Below are 27801 nucleotides of genomic sequence, written 5' to 3' on the forward strand. Positions count from 1 at the left end.
CACTGAGTTCCAGCAGACCTCAGCTGTCTGCTAGTGCAGGATATTCATTCAGTTATTAGATGTTCCTTTTGCTAAAGGCCATGACCTTCAGATTCCTGGATTTCTGACTTTGTATTCAACATAAACCTGACATGCAGCATGTGTTGACTTCCTTGTCCTGAGGACAAGTTAGCTGTGGTTAGGTTTGCAGTTAAAACACACCTGTCTTTTAGAGGGGTGAAAAGTCATTTCTAATCTATATAATTTGACTGTTTCCCACAGCTGATACAATTATATTAAGGTAAATTGAGAGTCAAAATGGAAAACATTTGTGTATTTGGTAGTGCATTTATATTTTCAGTGAGTACAACTCATGACCTCTAAGTAAAAGGGGCACACACAATGCCTGATCAAAACCAGAAACTGCTTAGGTATAAAACCAGACTGAGCTAAATTCAATTCTGAATATTAAAAAGTGTTCTTTATCCTTTTAAAGGAACATTCACTGACTACATGAATGCACATGCTCATGCACATGCTTACACTAAGATTGTAATAAAAGCAAATGAAAAAAAATTAAGAGGCTTGAAATATCATTTTAAAAGGTGTATCCTAAAGATGTTCATTCCTGCTATGTCACATGAGACAGTGGAAGAAAGTCTATTTTGTTATTTGTTTGCAGTTCTCCTGCTTTCACTCTCCTGCTCTTCCTCTGCATAACACAGCACCATTGCAGCTGTTGTGGAGTTGCAGATGTGCCTCATTAATAATAAAACAGAGCAGCAGCCTAGGAGCAGACTTTCTGTGCCACCAGTTAGAGGATCCTGGCCGTGTTTGTGCTCTGGGCAGTTTTCACAGCTGGTGCCAAGTGTCAGGACTCTGGTAGCCCCCGTGGCTCTGGTGGCATTCAGAAAGGGCTGACCCTTTATATTTCACTTTTTGTCCCTGGACCAAGACCTCTCACACCTGTCTGGGCTGGCCAGTTGCTGCTCTTCTGTGAGGAAAGACTGCTGTCAAGTTGTGTTTGCTCAGTTGACCCAAGGCTACCTGGGTCATTCCTACTTTTTGAGCAGATTTAAAAGTTTTGTTGGGTTACATCTGTAAGTGATGCACCATATGCTTGGCCATCTGTTGTTTGCTTGCCTTATTTTAAGGAAATATGTAGACCACTTTGAATCAGGGCACTTCTATTAAAAGTAGCATTATACTCATGTTTTCCAAGACACCTTGATAGGTAGAGCTGAGCCAAATCTTAGTCCTCTTAAAATTGTTGTGATTACAGAAGTTTCGGTGGACAGAAAAAAAGCAAAGAGTAGTAGATGGATTAGAAATCAGACTTTCATTTCAGTGACTGTCAGTTTTACTGTCTTTATCTACAGTCAAAGAACATATTAGACCTTTAAAAATGTCTCTAAAACATCTAAAAGATAGCTTAAGGTATCTTTTTTATTTTTTCACTTTTCATCAGGAAGGACACATAATGAGCTATAGAATGTAATTTCCTGGCATCAGCTTGAAGCTGAATTTTGTCATTTCCAAAGATATTAGCTTTGGAAGAGCATTTTAGAGACCTTCCATTTAAGTATGATCTTGGAAGTTTCTGAAGATTTAATGGACAATAAGGAATCTTATACTATAAGTAAAAAAAAAAAAAAAGTTTGGTTATCTTCTCTGCTTTCTCATGTCTCAGAATACACAGGTGAGCAAATGGGAGCAAGAGGAGAAGAAAAAAAGCAGCTCACATCCTATCCCAGCTCTGAAAGGTATACATCTCATATGGTTGGGCCTCAAGATTTGGCCAAACCCCAGAATTTCCAATTCACAAAGAAAATTTTCAATTTGATATTAGGCTGAATCAGACCAGAATGAAAAGTTCTCTAAATTACCCTGCAATTAGGCATACTCTGAAGCTTATTGATTTCCTACTTTCAAAGATCTTTAGTAATTACTGGGAACTTCACCAGGACAAGAAATCACAAATTCCAGAACTTTCAATTGCAGAAGAAACCCAACAACCTTCAGTGGTGTCATTTGTCTCCCTTACCCTGAGGTGACCTGGAAGTAGCAGAGCTGAGGAAGGGCTGTCCCTAGGAGAGGATTTGTGTTTGTGTGCAGTTTGCCAGCAGCCAAGGCATTCATCAAAATCCCATCTTGAAACTGGCAAAACTTTGTTGAGCCTGAGGCCTCTCAAGAAAGGCATTTCTGGCAGTGTGAGTGGTAAATGACTATGAGAACTCTGGGCTACAGGAGATTTTGTGAGCAGAACACAAGCTGCTTGATTTGCCAAGCAGGCTGCTTGGTCTTCTCTTTCATTTAAGTATGACAAGTAAAACAGGCTCCACTAATCAAGTTTCTTAATCAGATAATTGTATATATTTTGGCATCTTGATTCAGTAAAAGTGATGGAATGCTGGCAGACTGATGTCAAAACAGATTTGAGCATTACATTAGTGTCACACTCACAGATTCAATGCTAGACAGGATGAACAAGAACTGGGACTTCAGAGACCCTGGAGACACTTTTTAAGAAATATCCCATTTGCCATCCATTTCCAGACAGCTGGATGCTCAGTTCTGGAGTTCATATCACTACTGGTGTTAGATTTTAAAAGGCTGTGGGTACATGGCGCCTTGTAACCTGATCTTTTAGAGATTTCTTAATGTAAAGCCAGTGACTCCATATTGCAGCATATTCCTTTTTTTCGTTGTGGGTTGAGCTGTTTTCTCAGTCTTTTTTACAATTAGTATCTAAGCTACATTTCTGCTCTTTGTTGCCTTTCTGCTTTTTATTATTGCTTATGCAACAGCTGCACTACAGTACTCCTCTACAAAGAATATTATTATTTATTATTTCCTTGATTTTATTTTGGTAACAAACACTTTCTTTTAAAGCAGAATAAAAATGCTTTCTTTCCCTCCACTTTTCCTGGTTTTATGTGTTGAAAAATGCTTTAAATTTTTATCCTTAATTTTTTAACTTGAAATAATGGGAAAGGAAAAAAACAGCATTGTAGAGTTTGCATAGCTGCTTGACTTAATTGTACTAATTTCTTCTGTAGTTCAATTTGTTAGAAAAGCTTTTAAATGCAGTAAGTTGAAGTATGAAATATACGGGGTTTAGATGTATTTTTATATGTACATTAAACATTTGAGTTAAGTTTGTTTCAAAGCTTTTTCATTACATGCTGCATCATCAGAAGAAAGCTCTTAAAATGTGTACTCTTGTGATCTGAAGTTGCCTGGCTTCCCTAAATATGCCAGCATGTGCAAGATATGCTTTGAAATTAATAATATTGAAAAACAACTCAGCAGTTGTATTTGCCTTATTTAATTCCTGCTGAGATGATTACGCTTCTATTAGCTGTGCAATTATATTGCACAGCTCACTTGAAGTATCTCAAGCTGTAGCTTTTTTGATTCTGACTATTTTAGCACTTCACAGAAAACTTCAAAGGTTGAACCACAGTGAATAGATCTTACCAAACTATTTATGTTTCTGACTTTGAATTACATTGGCTAACTTCTGTCTTATTTATTTTTAATAAGCATCATGTTTAATTGTGATATTTTTTGCATGTGAAAAATGTTTAGACAAATATAACACTATAGAGCTTAGGTACATGGAAATAGCCATGTGACAATTTAAGATTTCTATGAATTTCTATACGAAGCTCTGCTTTCAACAAATATTCCAGGTTTACAAGTTTTGTCTGGGTTTATTAAAAATAATTGCGGATAGAAAAGTGAAAGCTTTCCAAAGTTGATGCTTGAAGAATGAATGAACATAAGTGGAGGTTGGACCACTTTAGGGGTCTAGTTTAAAGCAGGGATAATTTGTGGAAATTCAGCTCTGAAATGCTGGTGCACCTTATGACTGTACAACTAGATTCCATTGATTAAATGTCAAAGTACCAAACCACTTGGATATTGGTTTGGGATTTGTGTTAGTTTTGATTTAGGTGGATACTCCACATGGAGGAATAGTAGTTTGGAGGATGATAGCCCATTTAATCTTAGTCTTATATAGTAAATTCTGTTTGTACCATATAAATACTAGAATCTCTTAATGGAATTATATTGCTTTTTTGAGGGGCTTTTGGTAGTGTTTGTTGGACTGGTCTTTTTTCCACCAAGTTTCTGTCTTTTTGTTCATTTTATTCAATACTGGACAAAAATGTGAGTCCAAGCAAAAGAAATAAGTATTTAAATCTCTGAGAGATATAATTTGTATAAATTCTTTAGCGAAGATATCAAAGCACTGCTAGCACTGATATGAAACAAGAACTATAAAAAGCAGTCAGAATGACTTTTAAAAAGACAGTGTGTTATATTTTACTGCTCCATGACACAAACAGCTAAATTTGCAGTTTCTGAACTTTCTACAATGAGAAAAAATTCAATTAAGACATTTGTTTACTCCCTAATATGCATTGATGTGATCTTAGATTTAATACCCAAAGAGAGTCACCTTATAAATAAACTATCTGAAGGCAGATTTTAATGTGCCATCAAAAAAAGTCTAGATCTAAGTTCCCATTCGATCTAACCACCCAAAGCATATGCCCATTTCATTTTGTGAATTGTTTGTACTTTTGAAAACATGTGTTGGATTTCAGCTTGCATTTTGAATGCATCTGTAAATTGTGAGTGATAAATTATCAGAAGTTATGAGAAGTGGCTCTAATCAAAAAGTGCCGTAGCAATAAGGCTATGATACATAACAGGGGATTTCTAGCTCACAGCCCTCAAGCATTTTCAGAAATTCTGAGACCTTTCACACATGAACAGAGTAGGCACAGTATCTTATGCAGAGTAAATCCAACATTTCTATGCTGCATCAGATTTGATGTGCATATACTTTGAGACTGCACAGCACATGAGCAGAGGTTATTCAGGATTTTTGTCTGTGCTGCCCTTGATGAAAGCACTTAGACAAGCAAACTGCACTGCATAGTATATACAGGCTGTCCCTGCATATTTAATCTAAACAGAAGTGATTTATCCCTGCAAATTGTGGAGAAGAAAAGTGGTATTGTCACATTTACAGGCACAGATTTCACAGTGGAAGTGGAGAATAGATTGAAGAAAAATCGACTCCCTTTGAACAATATTTCCTTGAGACCAGCAAGTTTTTGGAAGCTTCAGGCTAGAAATTTTCAGTTGAATCTTGTGGGCATAAAAAAGATCAGACACTTCTTTAAAGAAAAAATATTTCAAATGGGAAGGTGGCTAAAATACAGTCAATAGCAAAATTTGCAGAAATTTCTGTTGAGAGTGATAGCTTTGGTGATAACTTGAAGTCAACTGCATAGGTTTATTTTTTTCAGACTCAAAAGAATGCAGTCATGAATTCATCCTCCTCTGTTGTCTTTTGGTTGTTTGGGTTATTTTAAAGAGAGTTGAGTGTGTGAGTGCATTAGGAAAACTTGAGGGTTTTTGGCTTTACGACCACTTTAAGGACATAAAGGGACTGCTACCATTGGAAGGGTTCTTGGGAGCTCTGTGGTGGTTGAGAAGCTCTGCTGAATCAGCCCCAGAGATATTCGACTGAGGAGCAAAAGTCCTGGTGTGGGCTTTTGTTGTTGTTCTATTTCTAGAACCCCATGCTGTTGTTATCAGATTTCTAAAGTCCATACCTCCTTGGTGCAGTCTTATGGCTGCAGATCTTCGCAGCACAGACTCCTTCTTCTGCACATTGTTCTTCCCCAGTTCAGGTCTCCTTCAAGGCTCTCCCTGACTGGCTAACCCACCCCCTTTTATCCCAGTTAATCTTCATTGGTCACAGCTGCAGCCCAGTTAAGGACATCACAGCTGCAGCCCATCAAGGGCAACCGGGACCTCCGGGGCAAAGCCTCTATACAGATATTCAAGTACAGATATTCAAGTACAATACATTTCCTCTACTATAGGCTTTGAAACAGCTCAAATGTCAGAGAGGGAGTTTCCATTTGAGAATACCTGAGAGAGGCTGGACTCTAGAATGACATCTATCTGTGGGCGTATAAAGGGTATCCTTTTAAAGATATGTGGAAATCAAGGGGTGAAACTCATGAAACTCAATTCTCTTATGAGGCTGAAACTGCAGCAGGTTATGATTTGGAGTCCATTGAATCCAGGTGTAGGAAAATTTTGCTGCTCTATGACACAGGTGGCCACCGGAATAAAAATTTGGAATGTGATATTCACACAGATGATTTCTATAAGATGGATTTTTATGGATTAGGAAGTTTGGGAGGAAAAAAAATTCTAAAAATTTGTCTAAGAATTGTCTAAGACCCTACAGCAACAGGGTTGAACTAGATTATCTTCAAGGTCCCCTTGCAACTCAAACCATTAAAGCAATAAAGTAATGAAACTAGATATGAAAAAATATGGAAGGCAAAGCCCAGACTGATGTGAGCAGCTGTCAGTGTTGAGTTTTGCTAAAGTGAGGACAACTACTGTGTGAGTAATATATCTTGATAATGGTCAGGAGCATGAACAATGGTAGAGTGCTTTACACTTTTCAGGTAGAAGACTCAAGTAAAATATATCAAATCATGCTTTTTCAATGTGTGTCATCTTTTTAAGTGAGTCAAATTATGAATTAGCTAGAGGAAGAAAGCAAATAGAATATTTTATGATGCTGTATGTGGCAGAGTTTATTAATAAATCTTAAAGCAGTGTTCCTACTTGCTTCCAACATGCAATTTTGAAGTTGCCAGAGTATAAATTACTGCTGGTGGCGAGCTGGAACCCTAAATTAAAGAAACACTTTTCAAATCAGTTAAAACAATCACCTGATCTTAAACATTACTTAAGGAAGTAAATTTTATGCTCAGGATTAGGCCCAGGATAGTTGTCAGAGCTTTATTTTAAAATAATTATAATATGTGAAAAAGCTTCATATTGTGAAAAAAAATTAAAATAGGAACATAAATAACCCAGATTAAGAAGGACAAACAAGATAAAACTCTGTCATCCAAGGCAGGGACATATCACACTGGACATTTAAAAAGTGGAAAGCTTTCTTCTCCCATCTGTACAAGGCTTTCTTAAATTTATTTCCATACATATATATTTTAAAAACTGTACTTGCTTAAAGTTATTGTTCTTGTTACTATTTTTTTACCTGTCAGCTATAGTGTCAGAAACTATATGGATTTGTCTATTTTGTAAAAGAAAATAAATATTCAAATGGTCTTCAGGAAGATTGCTCAGATTAACATTAACACTAAATGTTCTTTTGAACATTTTAATGAAGTTTAAAATAAATCTTGCATTTCCAATAAGTTGCCAAGTACTGCAGGGAAGAAAAAGTCCAAAAGCAAGTGTAAGATTAAAATTGTTGCTGAAGCTAGTACATGTTAGTAATTAAAAAAGACAGTTGGTTGCCTTTTTCATTTCCCTTTTTTTAAGCTTAAGAACCCACTCCTGCTGTGCAGAGTTAGAAGTCCATCCTGCTCCTTTTGTCATCAGTACTTTTGCATGCACATAAAGACACAGATTTAACTGTTTGAGGTTATTGGAGAAGCACACAAAGCTACAGGGCCCCAGATGTACAAGGATGAGGTGCCTCATAAGCAACAATTTCTTTATATCCTTGTCATATAAAACTAAGCCTGCTTTAGACAATGAAGTAAGATAAGTGATTTATGTGCTGACCTCCATTTATTATCTGCAACCTTACTGGGGTTTTTTGGGGGGGGTTTATATGCATTTAGTTTGGTTTTTTTTTTATCTTGAATGTAGATCTTCTCCATAGAGGACAAACCTCAAAGATTGATAACAAATGAAGTTTCTCGTAAAGCCCTTCTCTCTTCAACTATCCTGACTAAAATATGTTTAATTAATTTTCTGTTTTCCTAATTATGTTTTCCAATTCCATCCCCAAAGAGATACAAAGACAAAGAAAAATTAGTTTCTGCTGTGTTATTTAAGTGTGTAACTGCTATTGAACAGTGACAAACAAAGTGGTCTGAGCAAGTGTGTATAAAAAAGTAGGATTAATAGTGGTAGGCTTTTAAAAGATCAAAACTTGACAAGACAAAATTGGTTATTTGACAGTTACAGAATTGGCAATTAAAAAGAACACAGTAAGTATCCCATTTCTGAAGATTGGAACATGCACTGCTGTTTGATTAAAGCTGGCTTGTAGACTTTATACTTCATTCAGCCCTTGCCACTTTGTATAGAAAGATCCACAAAAGAAATAGCTGTCCACTGAAGTTTGAAGGGTGAAGCAAGAAGATGGAAGAAAAATTGTTGACAGTGAAACAAGAGGTCAGTAGAAGCTTAGTGGTTCTGTTGTGAAACAAAAAGAAGTTAAATATCAGGAAGAAATTACCAGAGAAGGTTTTACCAATCTGTAAATAAATTTTCTTTCTATAAAGGTGGTAATTGTTTGCTTATAGCATAGAATTATTCTGGGTTTTTTTATGCTGTGATGGCACATCACAAGCTTTATCTGATTTGCTTTTTGCCTTATTCTCTGGTGTGAATTTTCTGGTATGAGCTGTGGATTATATTGTCCAAAGGAGCCCATTTGGACGTTTCAGTGTTATGCTTTATTCCTTCATTAGTTCTAAATCATCCTTCTTCTTCTTCTTCTTCTTCTTCTTCTTCTCCATTCCTGTTGATATAGTAGACACCCACTACAACATCTCTGTTTCCCAGCCACCTAATCCTGGCCCAGAGACTGTGCACATCATCACCACTGTAGGGGTGTGCAGCCGCCTCTCCCACGCGTGACCTGAGGTGTGACAGCTCCACCTGCCCTGCCCTGCCCGTCCCTCTGAGCAGCCTGGAGCTCTCCATCCCAGAACTCCAGTCCCGGGGCTTTACCTTAGTGGGAAAAACCACAAACCAAGAACAAAACAGCTCTGCCTATCTCAGGGATAGCTCTATGCTTGAGAGCTCGTTAAGGTAGAAATTATTTTCTTTCTCAGTTATGTTTCCTTAGGAAATTATTGGAAAATCACTGAACAAAGAGACTTAAGGACATCTTCACTGCAACTTATCAGAAAAAAAACAAATTAACTAACTAAAAACCCCAACAATACCCATTCCTATTTGTGCTTGCATTTTTCTGAAAGGAATTTTCCTTTTTTTTGGTGAGACAGAGATAGCCAAACTTCTCTTTATGAGTAGTTTCAGGAAGGCAGGCTGGTGAAATGGAAGTGTTATTTTCCTGATGTAACATCCTCAGTGATCTTCATTTCCTGTTTTTATAAATTCCAGAAAACTTTATTAATGACTAATGAATGCTGTGAGCCCAACACAATGCTGGTCTTAATCATTAAATATTTCAAGTTCAGATCTCTGTTATAAGGACATGTAACTTCAGTGACAATATACATATTAGTAGTAATGTTAACATTTGTTTCAATCACAGGTGAAAGAAATCTCACTAATGAAACAAATCAGTGTCCTTTGCTGTTTATTTGGTTTGTAGAAGAAGAAAAGTTGTAAAAAACAAACTTTTCTAAAGCATTCTTTAGATTTTTTTTCAGAGATTATTACTAAAGGAAATTTGAATTATGTTCCTTCTCCTGATGCCTTGAGAGGCTACCTAGAACAGAGGCTAGACAGTGTTTAAGGAATAAAGTAGATATTTATTAAAAGGCCTTCAAAGGATACACCTTGGGCAGTACAAGAGCCTGGCTGTGGCTCCACCCAAGATGGACCCAAGATGGACCCAAGATGGAGCCCAGGTCATGAGTTTTCACACTTTTATAAGTTTTGGTTCATTTACATGTTGGGGTTAATTGTCCAAATCAGCCTCAAGTTATGAAGTCCCATCCTTCCGGTTTGCTCTCCTCAATTTGCTGCTGTTGATACTTTTTGGGCCTGAAGCTAAAATGGGTCCTTGGTTCTCAGGCTGGAAAAGGATGGTTTTGTCTGGCTCAGCTGTGAAGAGAAATTGCTAACACTTCATATGAAGCTCAGAGTCACACACTAATGCAGTACAGAATCTAGAAAATATGAAAGCTACCACTTAAGACATCACTCCAAGTGAGTCATTCATAAAATGTTCCTATTTTTTTCTGGATGGGATTTTCAAGTATAACTTCAAGTGAAACTCAGAGAAGAGTAGTTTCCAGGTGGGAGGTACCCCAAAAGGGTCAGTTCAAAAGAACTAAGTACTACACAGTACTCTAGTAATTTCCCTCTCTTCCTTTTGGCTTCTATTTTGTGTTGGGTTTTTGACCTTTTTTTTAATATCCTTGCAATCAGTAATAACTTCAAACTCCTTCAAGTCTCAGCTTGTAAAAAAAAAAGTAGTAGTAATTTAAATTAACTTTTTAAAAGAAAGATCTGCATGAATCTTGGCTTTTTATGCAGGGTATAACTGAACCATTGACTTGCTATCTGTCAGAGTGCTCTTTGTAATTTTCAGGAAGGAACTAAAAGTGAAATGCCTTAGGTTAATTCCAAGTCAAAGGGAATTTCAAAAGTCTAGATTTTTCTTGAAACAAAGTTGCTGGGTTCTTACCACTCATTGCCAGAAATCATTCTGATACTGTAATGCAGCATTCCTATTGCTGTATATATTTCCCCATGACTTTTAGGAAATGCAGTCACATAAAAATGTTGACATTAAATAACTGAGAAATGTTATTTAGACTAATTATACTCTTTAAATAAAGATGACATGCAAAGTCAGATTATACAGAACAATAAATGTACAGGAGACAAAAGTGTTTATTGTCCCTGTTCTGAGAGGACCTGCAATGGAATTTATAGAAGTCTATTTTCTATTTTAAAGGAATTAGACCCAAGATTTTTCTGTGTTATCCAGGGATAAAAGAGATTGCCTTGGTTTAAGCTGGCATTGCCCTGCAGGAGACCTGAAGGATGAGTTGCACAGGTCCTGATGGTGTTCTCCTCTGTAATAGGCAGCCTACAGCTGCACATCCAGGGAGAGCTCAAGTTTTGGAATTACTACAAAGGTAGAACGAGACATATTGCAATAGCAGGCAGAGAGCTGCCTCTCTTCTAAAGCAAGCCTTTTGTGTTGGGAGGAGTTTGTCAGAGAGATTTAGTCCCTGAGGGACTGCTTTGAACAGCAGGGGAAACTTGTTCCATCCAGTTTCACAGCTCCTTCAAGGAACTCTCTTTTTGCTACAGGAGCTTGGCTTGACTGTTTAGTGCCCATCAAACGTTTTCCTTCCTGCTCGTGCATCCTTTTGAGCAGACCCTTAATCCTTCTGATTTGATAGTTTTCACAACAGAGATTAAAGCAGCACTGATTGATAGAAAGCTAATCCTGGCCAATGGTTACTTTTCTACCCCTGAATTTGGGATGCTGTCTTCAGGTCTTAGGGATCACCTGCTGCTGTTGGTAAATCAGAGCAGGCTGTGCTTCAAAGCTCACATCCCATCTGCAGAGAGCTTGGTGTTGTGCTGAACAGACTGTGTGTCTGATTCTTGGAATTAACTGTGACAGCAAGATCATTTTGGCAGATGGTTGCTGTGGCATGTGTATAGGTATATTTGAAGGATGATGGTGTTATTCTATTTCCTGATGATCATACCTTTGCTTATGAAAAAGCCTTTCCTTTTGCCTGTTTTGGTTTGTTGTTGTTTTTTTGGGTTTTTAGGTCTTTTTAAAATATGCAAATATATGAATTGTAAAGTCATTCCTTGGTTGTTCTTTCTTTTTCAATTTCCTTTAATCTAAGATAACTTCTGCATACCAAGCATGTCCTTTGGCAAGTAAATGAATGTACAAAGAGGAAATGTAAAAGGTTTGCCATATTTCCTTTTTCATCAGCTCTTAAAATTTCTCCTACAGACTATTTTATTTCATTTTGTTTCTTATAAGGCTGCATTCCCTTGAGATGTTGTTTAAGCAGCAACTCATGTCTGTCCTCACTTGCGTGTGCCCTGGGCAAACAGATGCAATTGCTGAATAACAGGCATCAGAACTCTGAGTGTCAGTGTTTGCTTTTCAGGCTTTCAGCAAGATTGCAAAGGGAACACAAAGCTCCACTGGGAAACTGAGCATCAGTATTTCATTTAGTGGTACAGTTAGCACTGTGTGTGAAACTGTATTTTTTTTTTTTCAGAAAACTCACTGATGTGGAAAGGGAATTCTGAATTTTCTTTATTATCAAGTCCAATGTATAGAAGCTGTTTGAAGATTACAGACAAATTCTCAAATTTGAATTTCAGATCAAGCTCCTTTTTTTCCTTAATTTTATACAAAAGTACTTTGGTAAAAAAGGTGAGATAAATGAGAAAGTTGCCTTTTCCAGGAAGTTCCTCTCTTCTGAGGTAGTCAGTCATGAAGTTTTCTCATGGTTAAGAGAGGAAGGTAAGCTTTTCTGTACAGACAGAGGTTTTTGTACTAATGTTAATGAGCTGAATTTCAGTTTAACACAATAGGCAGTTCAGAAAAAAACAGTGTACCTGAAAGGAAGTTTTAGTCTCAATGAGACCAACCACTGAATGAGTGCATGATGCAGATGCATTATTATCTCTTGTTCAGTGAGTATTTACTGAATAGTGACATTACTGTCAGTTATGAATAGGTCTATGCCATGAGAATTCTTTCTACACAACATTGATTATGTGTCAAATAGGTGTAGATAGAAGATAATAAGTGGCATTACACTGAATAGTGTAACAGTGACTATTGCTATGAGTGCCTTGAGGAATATTACATTCATCCTTTTTCAGTCATAGTTTGCCTAATTTCGTCTTTTAAACCTCTGGGATTTCTTATGCTCATTGCACTGGATATGAAATTTCATAATCTACTTCTGGGATATGTTATATTTTTACCTAGACTCTCTCTGTCTCTTCCCTCACCTCTAGCCTGGAATTTCTGTTATTAGGAATTCATATGCAGATATCAGCATATAATTGTTATAGGAATTATTTTACATCACTTCCAATAAGATAGGAAATGTATCTTTTTTTTCAAAGATTCAAAACATATAATGTGTCTCTTCTTTTGTGCTTAACTTTCTGGGCTTAAAATTCATACACAAGTCTTTTTTAATTCTCTCATGAAAGCAATAATGATGCTTCAAAGAGGATCATAGGAAAAAAGAGATCTTATTTCCATAGGGAGCATGTAACTTCTGGGTTTGTTTCTGTGAGCAAAGTGTACTCTCTGACACAAAGGTAGAAACTATCCCTCTGTGATCACTCACATATTACACAGTAACTCAGATACCCCTATTATATTTTCCTCACATCCTTCTTCATTCCCCTTTTTAGGTACAAAAGTATTTTGAATTAGTGGGTATTAAAATTTGCAGAGTGTTCTAAATATCTGAACATGATATAGTGCAATTGACAGCTCTGTGAGAACAGTAACCACTGCGGATGCAATATGAAGAAAGTTACAAAGTTGCTTTATATGCAGAGTAGAAATAGTTGGTGTTAATGCCAAGGGAATGCAAAGTAGGGTTTTTTTCTAAAAGTGATGCTTCTTGCTCTGAGCTTGATGCACACAGATGTGAGAACTAACCAGTATGTGTATTGGGTTTATGTGGCCAGGTTTTGGTGGCAGGGGAGTTATAGGGTGGCTTCCATAAGGGTTGATTTAGATTGGAGATAAGGAAGAATCTTTTACAATGAGGGTGTTAAAACACTGGGAAAGGTTGCTCTGAGAGATATTGGAAGCCCCATGCCTGGAAATATCCAGGGTGAGGCTCAACAGGGCTCTGAGCATCCTCCTGTAGTTGATGATACCCCTGCTCATCAAGCAAGGGTTGGACTAGATGGTCTCCAAAGCTCTCTGCCAGCCCAAGCCATTTTATGATTTTATGAAAGAGTGGGAGGAAGATGTTTTAAGAGCCGAATTTATGTCTTATTATCCTAATCTGATTTGACTGATAATAAATTAAACTAATTTTCCCTTGCCAAGTCTGTTTTACCCATGATGGTAACTGGTGAGTGATCTCTCCCTGTCCTTACCTTCATCCATAAGCCTTTTGTTTTATCTTCTCCCCCACAGCCAGCTGAGGAGGGCACCTGGCATCCAGAAAGGGTCAACCCATCACAGTGTGCATGAACAAGACATTTTTTTCAGAATTAAATTAAGCACGAGGCTTGTTTGTTTGTTATTAATGTGTGTTGATTTTGTTCTGATTGAATCTGAAGAGAATCTGGGAGGACCATTTTCAGATGGCAGCAGTTCTGTTTAAACTGAACTTATCCTGCTTCTCCTGGCTCCTGCCAGCAGGGTTCATACAAATCAGATGTTGATGGTGTCTTTGGGTGTGTCACACAAATGCCCTTCAGAAGCCTCTTGTATATACAGCTGCTGCAAAAGCTACTGTGGGTTAAAACAGTTTTATGGCAAGCCTGGTTTCCACAATAAGTGTCCTTTCCATTTAATTTTTGTTTTCATTAAAATACAACTTTGTCTCTTGAGAAGGAGTTAGCCTTTATTATGAACAATAAACTGACAGTCAATTCTTTTTTGTTGCAATCTGATATGTTGTTTTTGACAGCATCATTTCTGAGATTGCCCGTGATACTATGCAGTGTTCTTCAGCACATTTTTAGCTTTGGGTGGTATAATTAATGTGGCTGGACTGCATGTTTGAGAAAAGTCTTCAGCTTTCTGAGCTACTTGAGCTCTGCTTCCAAGTCTATGCCTGAATTTTATGTATTTGTGAGACCTTAGGTTATTTTATGAACTCTTTTCTGAAGTGTCTCTCAGCCACATGTTTGTGTCACATTTAGTGTGTCAATGAGACCAATGAAAAAAACATATCCAAAACTTCTGGATATGAGAGTGACTTTGATGTGATCAGCAGTGAAGTCAAGTACTTGCAGTGTCCTGTGTCAGCAATTTATAAAGTGTTTGATAAGTAATCTTGACTAAAGAGCCATAAAAGCAATTCCAGGGTATAAACCTGGGACTGGATGGAATACTTTGGAGTGACAGTAGGTGAAGAAGTGAAGAGGCATGTTTGATCTCTACAGAAACCTAAGTAGGAGCATATGAATTTCCTGCAGTATTTAAGATCTGCCTGATATAGTGACTTACTGACAAGAGTGAATTCTGTCTTCTGAGAGCATATCTAAGCCCTGAGTTCTTATTTAAGTTTAAAGAGAAAGAGTTAATATAACAAATCCCATCTGATTCTAGATGGGAAGGATGGTGGTTTTTTGTTTGTTTGTTAGTTTAATTTCATATATATTTGCTCTATTACCTCCATTACTGTATGCTCACCTCTGTTCCTTCATTACTATCAAGTATACTTTAAGTTTAAAAGTGTGCATTTCACTTTTATTACTTTCTTGCCTTTGGGTCTTGGAGCTGGTTTTCTTATCTGGATCTAGATGAAAACACTTAAATGACCTGACCAGTATGACTTCTGAATTAAAATATTTTAGGTTTTATTATGATAGTGGAATTATTTCTCTGTTACTGGAATGAAGGGAAGATAGACAGAATACGTGAATTTCTTTTCAACTGGTGGATTTGAGAAACTCAGTGATTCAAGTAAATTGATGTGGTTTTTTTAATTTAAAACAGAAAAACATGAACAGAAGTTAGTTTTCACCCCCAAGTAACCTGTCTCCTAAAAAATATGTTAAGATACAAGTTTATCTCATGTCAGACTTTGCTGGTGATATCATTATTTTTTTCAGTGATATTGCCATTTTAACCTGATACTGTATTTACTGTGGGAGTACATGCATCTTGCTAGCAAATCCAAGAAAATACCAAATAATTATTTTCAGAATGTAAATCTTATTCAGAGACCCCTTGATACAGGAATTCTGTTCCATTTTGCTATTGAATTCTGGCTGCAGCAAAACATGGTTAGACTGCCACAGAGAGACCAATCAATATGATAGTTAAAGTTGCTATTTTGAAGGATATTGTTAAAAATTAATTCTTTTTTTCAGGCTCTGAACTTTTGCCAGTTATTTGCTTATTTCAAGACAGTCAACATACATTATTAAAGCACCTAAAATAAATCATGCAGAACATGATTCTAGTGTGGTTCAGCTTATTGAGAAAAACATAAAGCTATGGAACTTCATAGAGCTGAAAACTAATGAGGATGGACCTTCTGTCAAATTCCTCTCCAGTACAGCAGCAGCTGGAATGCTTGAACACCTCAGAGGGCAGGGTAGCAACAGCAAGGCAACATATTAATTGATTTAATTAATTTTACCCATTTTAATCCAGCTGTTGAGTTTGGGGTACTGACACAGTAGAGGCTTAAAGGTGGAAGCCCTGGTGTTGTGGTCAGAGTTGGCGTGAGCATGCTGAGGATTTGGGGTTCAGGGTCAGAAGGGAAAGCCCACGGAGGGAGGTGGTGGCATCACCTTCCCCACAGGACCCTGCAGCTGGTGGCAGCTCCTCTCTGCAGCCACCCTGGTCCTGAGCCTGACAGCTCCTCCTGTTCCTGTGCCAGCCCTCTTGGGGCTGCTCTGCAGGGCTGCCTGAGCCTCTGGTGCATTCAGAGGGGAGTCCATTTCCACAGGGAGATGCCACAAGTGGGAGCTTTGGCCTGTTGGCGTTTCACTGAGTGTTTAAACATGTGAGGTGCCCCTCACACTGAGCAGGCCTGCAGTTAAAACATCAGCAGGGAGATAAAACCAACCTTCCTCATGGCAGTTTAAACCCAGCTCGCGTTAATGAGTAAACCAACAAACACTTGGTGAATTCTGTTTTGTTGTGACAGGAACAGCCAACATCAATTGTTACAGTGACTTTGATAACACTTGACTGCTGCACAGCAGCTTTCTCTCTGGGGTAACTTTACTGCATCTCTTGCTTAAAGCCTAGGAAGTCAGAAGATCCTGAGGCCACACTAGCATGACCTGGATTTCCACTGAAAATCAAGATGAAGTGTACTTTTGCCCAAGTGCCTGCCCTTCCTGGCCCTTCCTCAGGACACCTCCAGTAGGGAGGATTTGACACAAGTAGTGCAGAAGCACTGGAGCTTTTCCCACATTGCCTCTTGCATAATGCCCACCAATTCACCTGTCCTTGATTAAGAGCAGTTCATTGCAGTGGATCTTGCATGCTCGTAGAGAACACCTGAAATAGTATAAATTCCTAACTGAAACCTAATCACCTATTGAACACCTATAAAAACTCCTTTTAAAAGGAGTCCTAAAACCATAATAGTTATTGTTCTGCTTGATCCAGTTTTAATTATGTGTAACATATGAGGCCTCTAGTTTCTGCTTTTTGTTTTGGATTGTTCTCTTTTAAAAAGATTTTATGTTTCTTTAGTTAATTGAGAATCATGTTATGAAACTTGTGTACCAATTCTTTTTCTCCAGACATCAACTATGTTACCAACAAAAACTTTAAATATCAAAATATTTTTTTAAAAAGAAAAGAAGATTGCAAAAATTATTTATAACAGAAGAAATTAGGATAATGCTTCGAACAGAAATAATTTCTTTTAAATATAAAATGCCTTCAATTTTTGTCTTAAAAGAATCTGAAAGAGGATTGTAGATATTCATGTTTTTAGGGAAGGATGAATGTATATATGAGTATCATAGGTGCTAAAACATGGGATACCTTATTTTTACATGTTGGTGTACTGTGAAAGAAATATTTCTTTACGTACAAATGATTTTTCTTCTAGAAAAGGTCATTTATAATAAACAGATATCAGATAGTTTTCACTGTTGGTTGGTGAAAGAAGAAAAAAAAAAACCTGTCCTTTTGTCTTTCATAAGATTTTTTTCCTCCACACCTAGAGACAGTTGTGTATTTCAGCCTTTCCAGCTGTGTATTGTAAAAGGAAATCAGTATTAATTTGTAGTACTGGAATGCCAGCAGAACTAAGAGAGGTAAATGCTCTGCAAACTATGCAAAAGGACTTTAGGACCTTGCATGAGTAAGTAAGTGGAAGTAAATGTTCCTGTAGAGGAAGATGCTCTTTGTGCTGTTACTCTTTGATCTCTGGAAAGAGAGAAGAAAAATTAGACATACTGAAAGTAACAGCATAATTATTTTGCTGCAGAAATGTTGCCAAAAGATTGACAGGGTGAGTGTGCTGACAGCGTGTGCAGGTGGAGTGGGATCAGACATTCATTGCAGTACAGGGGTTGGGATGAGCATATTTGGTAGGAGCAGACCTCCTTCTAAAACCCAGAAAACTCTGCTGGTTTGTAGTCGGCCTTATGGTTCTGCTTTCAGAAAATGGTGTGTACGATTCTCTGCACATTTATGCTGTTTCCCTCCTACTCACTCTAATCTCAAATACAGATTTCAAAGGCAGATAGCTGAGCCCATTCTTAGACATCTCAGTAGAGGTGGCTGATTTTCTGACACATAGAACACTTGCAACTCCTACTTGAAAAATGTGCTTTGTTTGCCTTGTTGGATTGGCTTGCCTGAAAGAGAGTACAGGCTATGTTAGTAAAATACATATTTATATTTTACATCACACAGTAAAAGTTCTTATTTCTGTGGCTACAAGGAATTTTTCTTCATTAGTGTAACCTCAGACTAACACAATGTTTCTTTCTATTTAGGGTTTCCATCCTAGATATAATGACAAGAAAAGTAGACACTAAAAATAACAATATCCATTGAATTCACTGCTATCAGAATAGGATATATTTCTCTAGACGAGGATCAAATCCGAAACAAAACTATAAGTGCAGAAAGATTTGTTTCTTTAAACATTTGTTTCTTTATTTTATATATTTATTCATATTTTCATTACATGTAAATGAAAGCAGGTGTTTTCTCAGTCTTCAAAAAACATATCCAAGAAGTCCATAAATTCCTTCCAAACACATGACATTAGCTAATAATTGAATACAAATTAATTGCTAGAGGTCTCAAAAAATGTATTATTTCGCTATGATCAAGGGAAAAATGTAAAACCTCATGCTATGGGCAAAATGTCAGGTCTGTGAATAAATATCTGCATACTAGAGACAAGTATATGTTCAAATTATTGTGTTAGTGCTCTTAAACAGTTCTATTCCAAAGCTGAGGCAGCCCAATGTAAATGAAATCAAGAAGCCCACACTGCATTGCAGTTACTCTCAGCAAGAGATTGCTGCATCCTTAGATGCACCATGAAGTCTCTTGGAATCTGAATATAACCTAAATTGAAGGCTCTTTTGCCTGTTTATAAAAATAATATTTTCTGAAAACAGGGCCCAACTTAGTAAAGCTTTTTTTAATCTTCTGTTAGATGGAAGTAGCATTTGAATATGAAGCTTGGTTACATCCTTATTCTGGGACTTGTAGAATTTTAAACCCTAACAATGATAGATGCAACTTACACAGATTGCTTTCTGTAGGGCAAAGTTATACTTTTGCCTTCCATTCATCAGCACTTGATTCTCTTCTAGAGGACTAGCTCTTACCCTTTTTTATCTTGAAAAATGTGTTGGGAAACCAGAAATGCCTTAATTATATTCATAAGCTTATCTTCACAATGGAAAGGACCTTTTTATCGTTCTTTTTAATCAAGTCATTAGCATGGAACTCAGAGATGTAATCATAGCAGACTGGAATTGGGGTCATGCCATAGGCTAGCTGAATAGGAGGCTTCTTGGCATGGTGATGTATAGCTATTTAACAACAACGCTTTTAACTCAGTAAGTCTGCCCTTTAATTATATTTTAAATCTCATTTGAGAAGTTTTTATCATTATGTAAATTGTTCAGTGAATGGTCTCATTCTAAAGACTCAATAAAAGTTTTGCTTATGGACTGGAAGAGAAAATTGCTTAAGAGCTGGGGGAATGGGGAGCATCAAAGAAGGAAAAAAAAACCAAAAATGCAAAAAACAAATCCAACAACCAGTTTTTAAAAGAACTATGACATTTAAAAGAGAGAACTCCCAAGGGACAGAAATGTTTCACTGGTTTGATCCATCATTAACCTAAATCATAGCATCTTCAGATACAAATGTTCTCCTTCAAAAAAGTATACATTTCTTTCTGTCCCAGTGGTAACAAGCAGCTCACAAGGAGAGACTGCTGTAAAGCCTAGTGCAAACTGCCTTCTGCTGCCAAAAACAAACAGATCAAGTGCACCCTGCACTGAATCTATCACTCAGGTGCTTAAAATGCATTTGATTTGCTGTGCCCTTAATTCAACATCTCCAGAACTGTAACACTCACAAAACTATCCCTCTGTCTAGCAGACAGGAGGATAAGCTGTGTTCCTGAGAGTGGTGCCATGTGCATGGATTTCTGTGCCTCCAAAGACTGCTGGAGTGTGCCAGGGCACTTAAAAAATCTCTCAAACTCTCTAAACACTCACACAGAGTTTATGCTTTAGGCAGAATCATAAATTTAGAGGAGTTTAGATGTAATTAAATGAAATCAAGTGGGATAATTAATTTGAAATCCAATTGCTAAACTACTAATATGTGCTTTACAGAACTGCAAATAGAGGAGAACTAGGGTCCTTTAATTTCTTTAAATTATTGCATAATGAATTTTTTCTACCTTGTATAAAAGATAAATATTTTGTCATCTGTGCTGCATTGATTTCCACGTTTTCCATAACTAACCTATAGTGCAAGAAATAGAACAAACTCCTTCTTCCTAGGGCTTCATTTTACTTCCAGACTATCAATCCCTCTCTGGTGTATTGCTAAAATAATGGCAGATTTTGACATGTGTCATGTCCTTTATATGTCATGCCTATATATTGCACGTGGGATATGAAGGATATTGACACTAATAAATTGTTTCTGCTAAGGTACCTCAAAGCACATTGAATTCTTGCAGGAGTAGCTGTGCAGAGTGGAAGCTGACAGAGCTTTGAGTGCATTGGATTTCACAGCAATAGCTCAGCTGTGCTTAGCAGAGCTCTGTGTAAAATAAAACCTGTGGAGCCACAGGTGAATTTCTTCTGCCTACCAAAGGAATTAGGGCAGTGAGGAGCTTCCATGGAGAATGGCAGCAGGAATTCCAAGGGGGAACAACTGAATTGGCCAAGTGAGAAATACACCCATCCCCTAGCTTTTTGGCAGCATTGGCTGTGCTCACTTACTACCTTCCTGTACTTCTCTGAAATCATTTGTGGTGGCTGCAAGAGCTCAGGAAAAAAGTGAAACAGCCAGAGCAACTTTCCTCACCATGTTTTGCCCAACAAGATTTTTTTCCTCAAGGCAAAATGCGTTTCAACTCTCTATCACCCTAGTTCTGTCTTAGTTGCACACTTTTTCTATATAATAAAATAATGTAAACACACATTTTTAAATGTGTAGAAACCTCTAATACATGTTCAGTTCAGTTTTTACAAACAAATATTGTGGTGCCTTTGGTCATCTAACTGTATAGTTCATCTTAATAAAGGAAGACTTCACTCAGCCGCTAATGGAGCTGCAGTTCTTTACAGGCAGTACAGCTCACTCTAAGTAACTTGTGATCAAAAAGATGCTTTTCATTTTGCTCTCTGCCCTTTTTAAGTGAAGATAGCCAATCTTTTTTCAGCACAGTCTCAGTTATAACAACTACAGCAAAAATGCAGCATACACTCCAACTGTAACTCAGTAGAATTATACCAGAATTGATTTTTTTATCCTCTGTAGTCTTTTCATGTGTTTGAACACATTGGAAAATATGAAAGTGAAATAAATAATATATGTTTAGTCTATATGCTATACTTCTTGGTATGACATGTAATGGCAGCATGCTTTTGCAAATACTTTAGCAATTTTTGAGACTCAATAGCTCTTCCTGCTTTACTGTTGACAAGAAAAAGAATAATTGTGTTTTTAAAATGTGGATTTATTTATTTCAGAAAACAAATAAAAGGTGTATAGATCTTTTTCTTATATGTTCTCTGCTTCTCTTGGGATCTGTAAGTGTCAGAAAGAAAGGTTCTGAAATGCACCAACCTAAATGGAGAAAATATCATTGTTGTTGTCTTGCTTCTTTGTCGGTGTAGGCTTCCTGCATAGCTGCAGTAAACTGCTTTTGGGAGCATTAGAAGCAGTGCAGTATACACAAGTAATTAGGAATAAGGAAATCTCAGCCTTGAATATTAAGCTTTTGATAAGAATACTTCACTTTTCATGTTCATTTTCCACCTAACCATCCAGATGTTTTGTGATACTATGTGATATTCTGAAATTAAAAAGGATGTTGTTTGCTTTTATTTTCAGAATTATGTATGTGTCTGGAGAAAGAAATAAAATGCGTAGACTATAAGACACATTTTCTAAACACAAGAAAAACGTGGAAAGGTTTTTTTTTCCTTCAATTTGTCTTATATATTGCTATGAGTGTATGTGTGGTAAAACACCAAGAGGTGTTTTAGAGGGCATAGATTTGACAGCTTCCTACTGTGAACAGTTATTCAACATGTTCCATGGCACATGTTCTTGCCAAGGAAAAGGAACAAGTTTGTAAGTTTGGTGTTTCCATCACTACCCTGAAAACTAAGAACTTGAGCAACAGGTAGTACATGCAATTCTTGTGTCCAATAATAGATTTATTGTTTATTAAATGTAGAAGGACTTTAGGACTATACAGACATTAACTGTTAACTTTTTTCTGTGAACTTTATCCTTTCCTACATGTTGTTTCAGTTGTTTGCATCAGTATTGTTATACTTAACCTAGTTTAAATAATATCTCCAAATACATACATGGAAGGAAAGAAATTTGGTAATAGGGTATTCTTCATTCAAGTAAACAAAAATGAAGTATTACAGCTGGAATTTGAAGCTAACAACATTCAGACTTGAAATAAAATACAAATTTTCAAGCAAGGACATTCATACCTGGAATATTGTACATTTTTATGTGCCTTAATAATGCCATTTTTAAAAATATAGATTGCCTGAACAACAGTAAATAAATACTATATTTATAATACACTTGCATTCTGCAGAGTTACCTCTGATGTACATCAAACTCATTCCTAAGTACTTTACTGCTTGAATGACAATAGATAAGTAGAATGGTTGGAGACGGATTCTTACTGTGTACCAAAGATGTTGCTGGCCCACCTTAAAACTTCCCCAAATATAATCCTAGTCATTTCTGTGAAAGGTATCCAGTTAAGGACATTTGGAACAGCAGTAGGTGAACAAGGGCAATCTACTCATGATTCAGTGCAGCTAACAATGCACTTAAAATATCAAATAAAACCAATTCAATTAAGAACACACCAAGCAGACAGATTGTGTGTTCCCCTCTTTCAAAGTCATTCTTCTGAAGAAAATTACAACAAATTTCCATTGGGGACTCTCTGTGATGCTCAGTTAGTGCTGGGTCTTGTTCTCAAATGCCATAAATCATTTCCTTTCCCCCAGTTTATCTCTAGCACTCCCATTTCAGGCAGCAAGAAACCACCACCAGAAATCTTAGTGCTTCAGCATCCCAGGAGAAAATGTGGAGCTTTATTCACAATTCAGTATTTCTTTGTGTCTTTGTGTGCTTCTTTGTTTGAAAGTAAAAGTACTTTTGTGCAAATGTGGCTACATATGAAGTACATGTACGCTCATTCATGTACATGTTGGAATTATTATTATTATTATTATTTTTATTCCATTTAATGACCTTGATTCAACCACTGTTCTCTGCAAATGAATCTGACCTTGTGGAGCTGCAGCATGCAAACGTCTTGGGGAAGGGCAGCCAGCACACAAAGGCTGCATTGAGTGTGTGGGCAGGCAGGAATGCTGGTACCAGGCAGCTCTCTAAAGAATGTTCTTTTGGCAGAAACAGCCGTGCTAAAAATGAGGGGGAAAAAATGAATTCAAAATTTCGAGCTGGCCTGCAGTTCCGAGGCGATAAGAAAAGTTGGCTGTTCAACATGAGCTGCCAGTTGCATATTCTGGGTCCTTGCTATTCTCAGGCCCTCCTACAGCCCCAACCAGTGTTTTGATACAGCACAAAGTGGCTGTTTATTGCTATTGACTGCTGGGGCCTGTGCTCCAAAATGCGTTCTGTCAACAGAATCTAAGTGAACTTGGCATTTTAAAGCCTGGCTGCTGCAGACTCCTAGATTCCTTGGAATTGCCATGCAGCAGGACCAGTGTTGCAGTCCCCAGCTCAAACTGAAAATGTTGCACAGGAAGACGTATCATGTGCAGGTCAGATTTACCTGAGACCCTGAGGATTTTGTGGTTCTTTGCTTTTTCACATCAGCACAGTTAATGTATCTTGTCCTTGCTTTGTTGCCTATCAAAGGCTACACCTTTGGCTCTCTAAATTTTGTTCACTATGTTCTGTGTGGGAAAAAAGGTCATATTCACTGCAAATGGCCTTCATGTGAAGGGGAAACATGTCTTTGTATACAAGACATGATATTGCTGTAAAAGGAGTAATCAAAACCTGTGCTCTGTGTTGCATATTTTTCCACTCTTTTGAAAAATGTTCGTTTCTGTGATTTTTTAAAGAAATCAGATACATTGTTTTCTATTACTTCCATAGGAACTACAGGCAGAAATTGATGCTCACACTGACATCTTTCACAACCTGGATGAAAATGGGCAGAAAATCCTGAGGTCCCTGGAAGGCTCTGAGGATGCAACCCTGCTGCAGAGACGTCTGGATAACATGAACCTCAGATGGAGTGAACTTAGGAAGAAATCTCTAAACATTAGGTAGGACCTGAACCTAAGGAAAAGCCTATCCTTGGTGTATTGGAATACTACAATTTGCGAGTGAAAAGGTTTAATTTTGTTTCTGTTAGCACTGGTTTTGTCTATTTTGAAATTATTTGTGCTGCTTTGTGTGTTGGCTTAACTTTGTGAGAACGATTCAGTTTTCGGGTGTGAAAATGACAGTAGAGGATTAGGGATTGAGGCATATGATGGGGTTTTGTGATTACAGAAAGAAACTGTAACTGTACCCCCTCTAAACGTAGGCTTTTTCTAGAGCTGAGTATGACTTACCAGTGAGTCATGAAAGAGAGTGATTAAATAGCCAATATTTATGATAAGCTTCATTTTAAAGACTGCTGTTTCCAGTGCAAAACTAAAAATATCCTCACAAATGAGAAGAAAAATTATTTAAGATTTTAACTGTTGTCAGGAGAGTGGGCAGAATTGCTCAATAAAATCTAGGGGTAAAAGAAATCCATAGGTAGTATCATGAGAGGAAACACTTTTGTTTGCAAGGAGAAATATAATAAATGGCAACAATACAAATTATCAAGTGGTCATTCAGGCTTCAATGGACTGAAGGTTTCATTTCAAAAGAAATTGTCCTGGAAACTTTTCTCCAGAAATAGTTTTTGCAATAGGCAACCCAGCTCAGCTGCACTCAGTCTTGGGCATTTTTTCATTTTTTCACTTGCTGTGTGTTGGTGGTAGTTCAGAGGGCAGCAAAAGATAGAAGTGTTTTCCAAAGTAATGTATGAAATATTAGCTTTTTTCAGCTCAGGTCCTGAGGGAGGTCAGGCTGTGTAATGACAAAAACCATCTTTGTATCATCAATCATTAAAAATAAATGAAGGCTGTGATGTTGAAAAGATATTTGTAACTAAAGAAAAAGAGACATATTCCTCCTTTTCTTTCCTTCTGAAGAGCAAAAGAAGAGGAATAAAACCCTTCAAAGTATCTGAGATATTTTCTTCGCATGCATTTTACCCATGAACATGTTCAAATACAGTGATTTTTGAGATAAAAATAGTCAGTTGTCCAAATATCACTAATTAAATGTATGGGACTTTCTGTCTTTAATTTTTTACAGTTAATGTATTGTTGTCATTAACTGAGTCAGAACCAGTAAACCCCAGTTATATCACAGTGATTTCCTGCATTGCACATTCAAAGCAACAAACTTTCCCTCTAAAATCTGTGCTTCCAATAAAAGGCTTAAGGTCTTCAATAACTTAGTGATTAGGATAAGAAACAATTCCTAAATTACCTGACATTTGGTTGAAGTGGCCACCAGACTAAATGAAAAGGCTCTTCCCAGTCTGCCTGTTTGGAGCTCTTTCTATCCATAGCACAGAATGGAATAGATTTCCTCATAACTAGCAATGCTTACACAAAAGAGGTATTAGAGAAAATATATGAAATGCTCTCCAGACATCAGTCCCACAAGTTTCTTTATTTAGTGTAATTTTTATTCTGCTGAAACAGAAGACCCTGGATGGGCATTCTTTTCTAAATGCATTAGATAAAATATATGGCAGATATTAAAGAGAAGCCAAGCTCTTTTCCATTCCTAACTTTCTTTCATCCTGATATGTCAGCACAGTTTACCCTAAAAAACACTTTCTTCTTTCTTATAAATATGTTTTTATACCGTTTTAGTATTATCTCTTTTGTCTGCACATCTTGGAGCAGTCATAAATACATGAGTGTGTGCATATAATGTACACTGGTGTATGCATGCATAAAACCATATTCCTGAAGATGAAGAACAAAACAAGACAGGTTCTAGAAAAAAAAAATCACCTAACTGAGGAAAGTCAGAGCACAGCAGCAGTAACACAACCCCTTCAGGTCACTCTTTTTGCATTTTTCCCTGTAAAGCCAGGGGAAGCAGGGAGAAGTGTTTGCTTCCATTTGCTGCCCTTCTCCAGAAGAGGTGGAAGCTTGCCTATGCCAAGATAAACACGAGACAAGGGAATTAGCCTGAATCAGAAACTTGGCTCCTTGTCTGTCTCCTGTCCTAAAATCCTGTGGTCCTTGCTCTGGTTGTTGCCTCCTGCAGCTCTCCATAAATATCCCAGCTTCTCTCCCCCTTACTCCTTTCAGAGGTATCATAGAATGAAAGAATGGTTTGGGTTGGCAGGGACTGTTAAGGTCATCCAGTGCCACCCCCCTGCATGGGCAAGAACATATTCAGCTTGCTCAAAGCTACATCCAGCCTGGCCTTGAGCCCTTCCAGTGATGGGGCACCCACAACTACTCTGCACAATTTGTTCTAGTGCCTCACCACCCTAACTGTAAATAATTTATCACATATAAACATACATATAATCTAATTTTTTAGCTTGCAGTGCCTTCTCCAGACTTCACTGCCTGCAGGACTGGCCTCCCCCTGCTGTGAAGCAGTTTTGCCCCAGCTCCCAGATGTCCAATGAGAGAGCAGATCAAAAGGCCTGGTCTAGGAGTGTCCTTCACGTGTAGGATCTATGTGTGTCCTTCACATGTAGCATTTACATTTGAAAAAAGAGAAGATTTTGCATTAGCTCACATACTTTGAGAGCAGCTGAATTTTCTTTCCATGTTTGGCTGATCTGTCCCTTTCCTTTCTCTTTCCTTGCCACTCTACCTGATGTAAGAGGTTGGAAAGAAGACAGGATTCACCAAGCATTTCAGAGAAATGCAACTGTCCCTACCTTCATCAATTCATCATTTCCATATCCAAACTAAGTAATAAGGTTTGCAAAAATGCTGAGTCCCTATTTTTCACATTTCTTTATAGAACATTATATATAAGGTATAGGAGTAGATTTCTGAGTGTCAGAAGAGAATGATTTTATATACAATCACTGTAGAAGAAGATAAATGTTATATGAACAAAGCTAGAACTTAAACAGAAATGCATGAAATAAAAGAAAATTTGTCTTTATTTCCCAGCACACTTTTTTACTTTACTGTTATGTAATACTCCTTTGGTTTGAGTTACTAAGAGGATTTCTTATGTTACTTGGAGGTGGAATTTTTCCCTAACCAGAAATTAAAAAATAGCATATTAATAAGTCCAGAAAGACAAAATTTTAGTGGGTTTATCTCTGTTACAGAAAAAAGTGAAGATTTTGTCAGTCCAGCCACAGAAAACAGTTGCAGGAATTTAGAAGCTCAATACGTGATCCCAAAAAAACACATTTATGCATATATAGAGGAAATATTTATAAAATGTCCTTATGGAGACCTTTTTTGCATAAAATGCTATTTTGTCTTTTAATTTTGCCCAGTGTTTCAAATAGTTTCATTATATCTCTGTTT

At 37.2% G+C, this 27801-nt stretch overlaps 1 protein-coding gene across 4 annotated transcripts in view; it reads left to right on the top strand.

The window, feature by feature from the left end:
- Positions 1 to 27801, top strand: part of DMD (dystrophin) — a 1044614-nt gene that overhangs the window by 822325 nt on the left and 194488 nt on the right. For all 4 annotated transcript variants that reach the window (XM_054518613.1, XM_036378966.2, XM_036378958.2 and 1 more), the window contains one exon: positions 24326 to 24498. In XM_054518613.1, the coding sequence (XP_054374588.1) occupies positions 24326 to 24498 (173 nt within the window). The remainder of the gene's footprint in view (positions 1 to 24325; positions 24499 to 27801) is intronic.

The sequence above is a fragment of the Molothrus ater genome, chromosome 2 (genome assembly GCF_012460135.2).
Source record: "Molothrus ater isolate BHLD 08-10-18 breed brown headed cowbird chromosome 2, BPBGC_Mater_1.1, whole genome shotgun sequence".
NCBI classification, from domain to species: Eukaryota; Metazoa; Chordata; class Aves; order Passeriformes; family Icteridae; genus Molothrus; species Molothrus ater.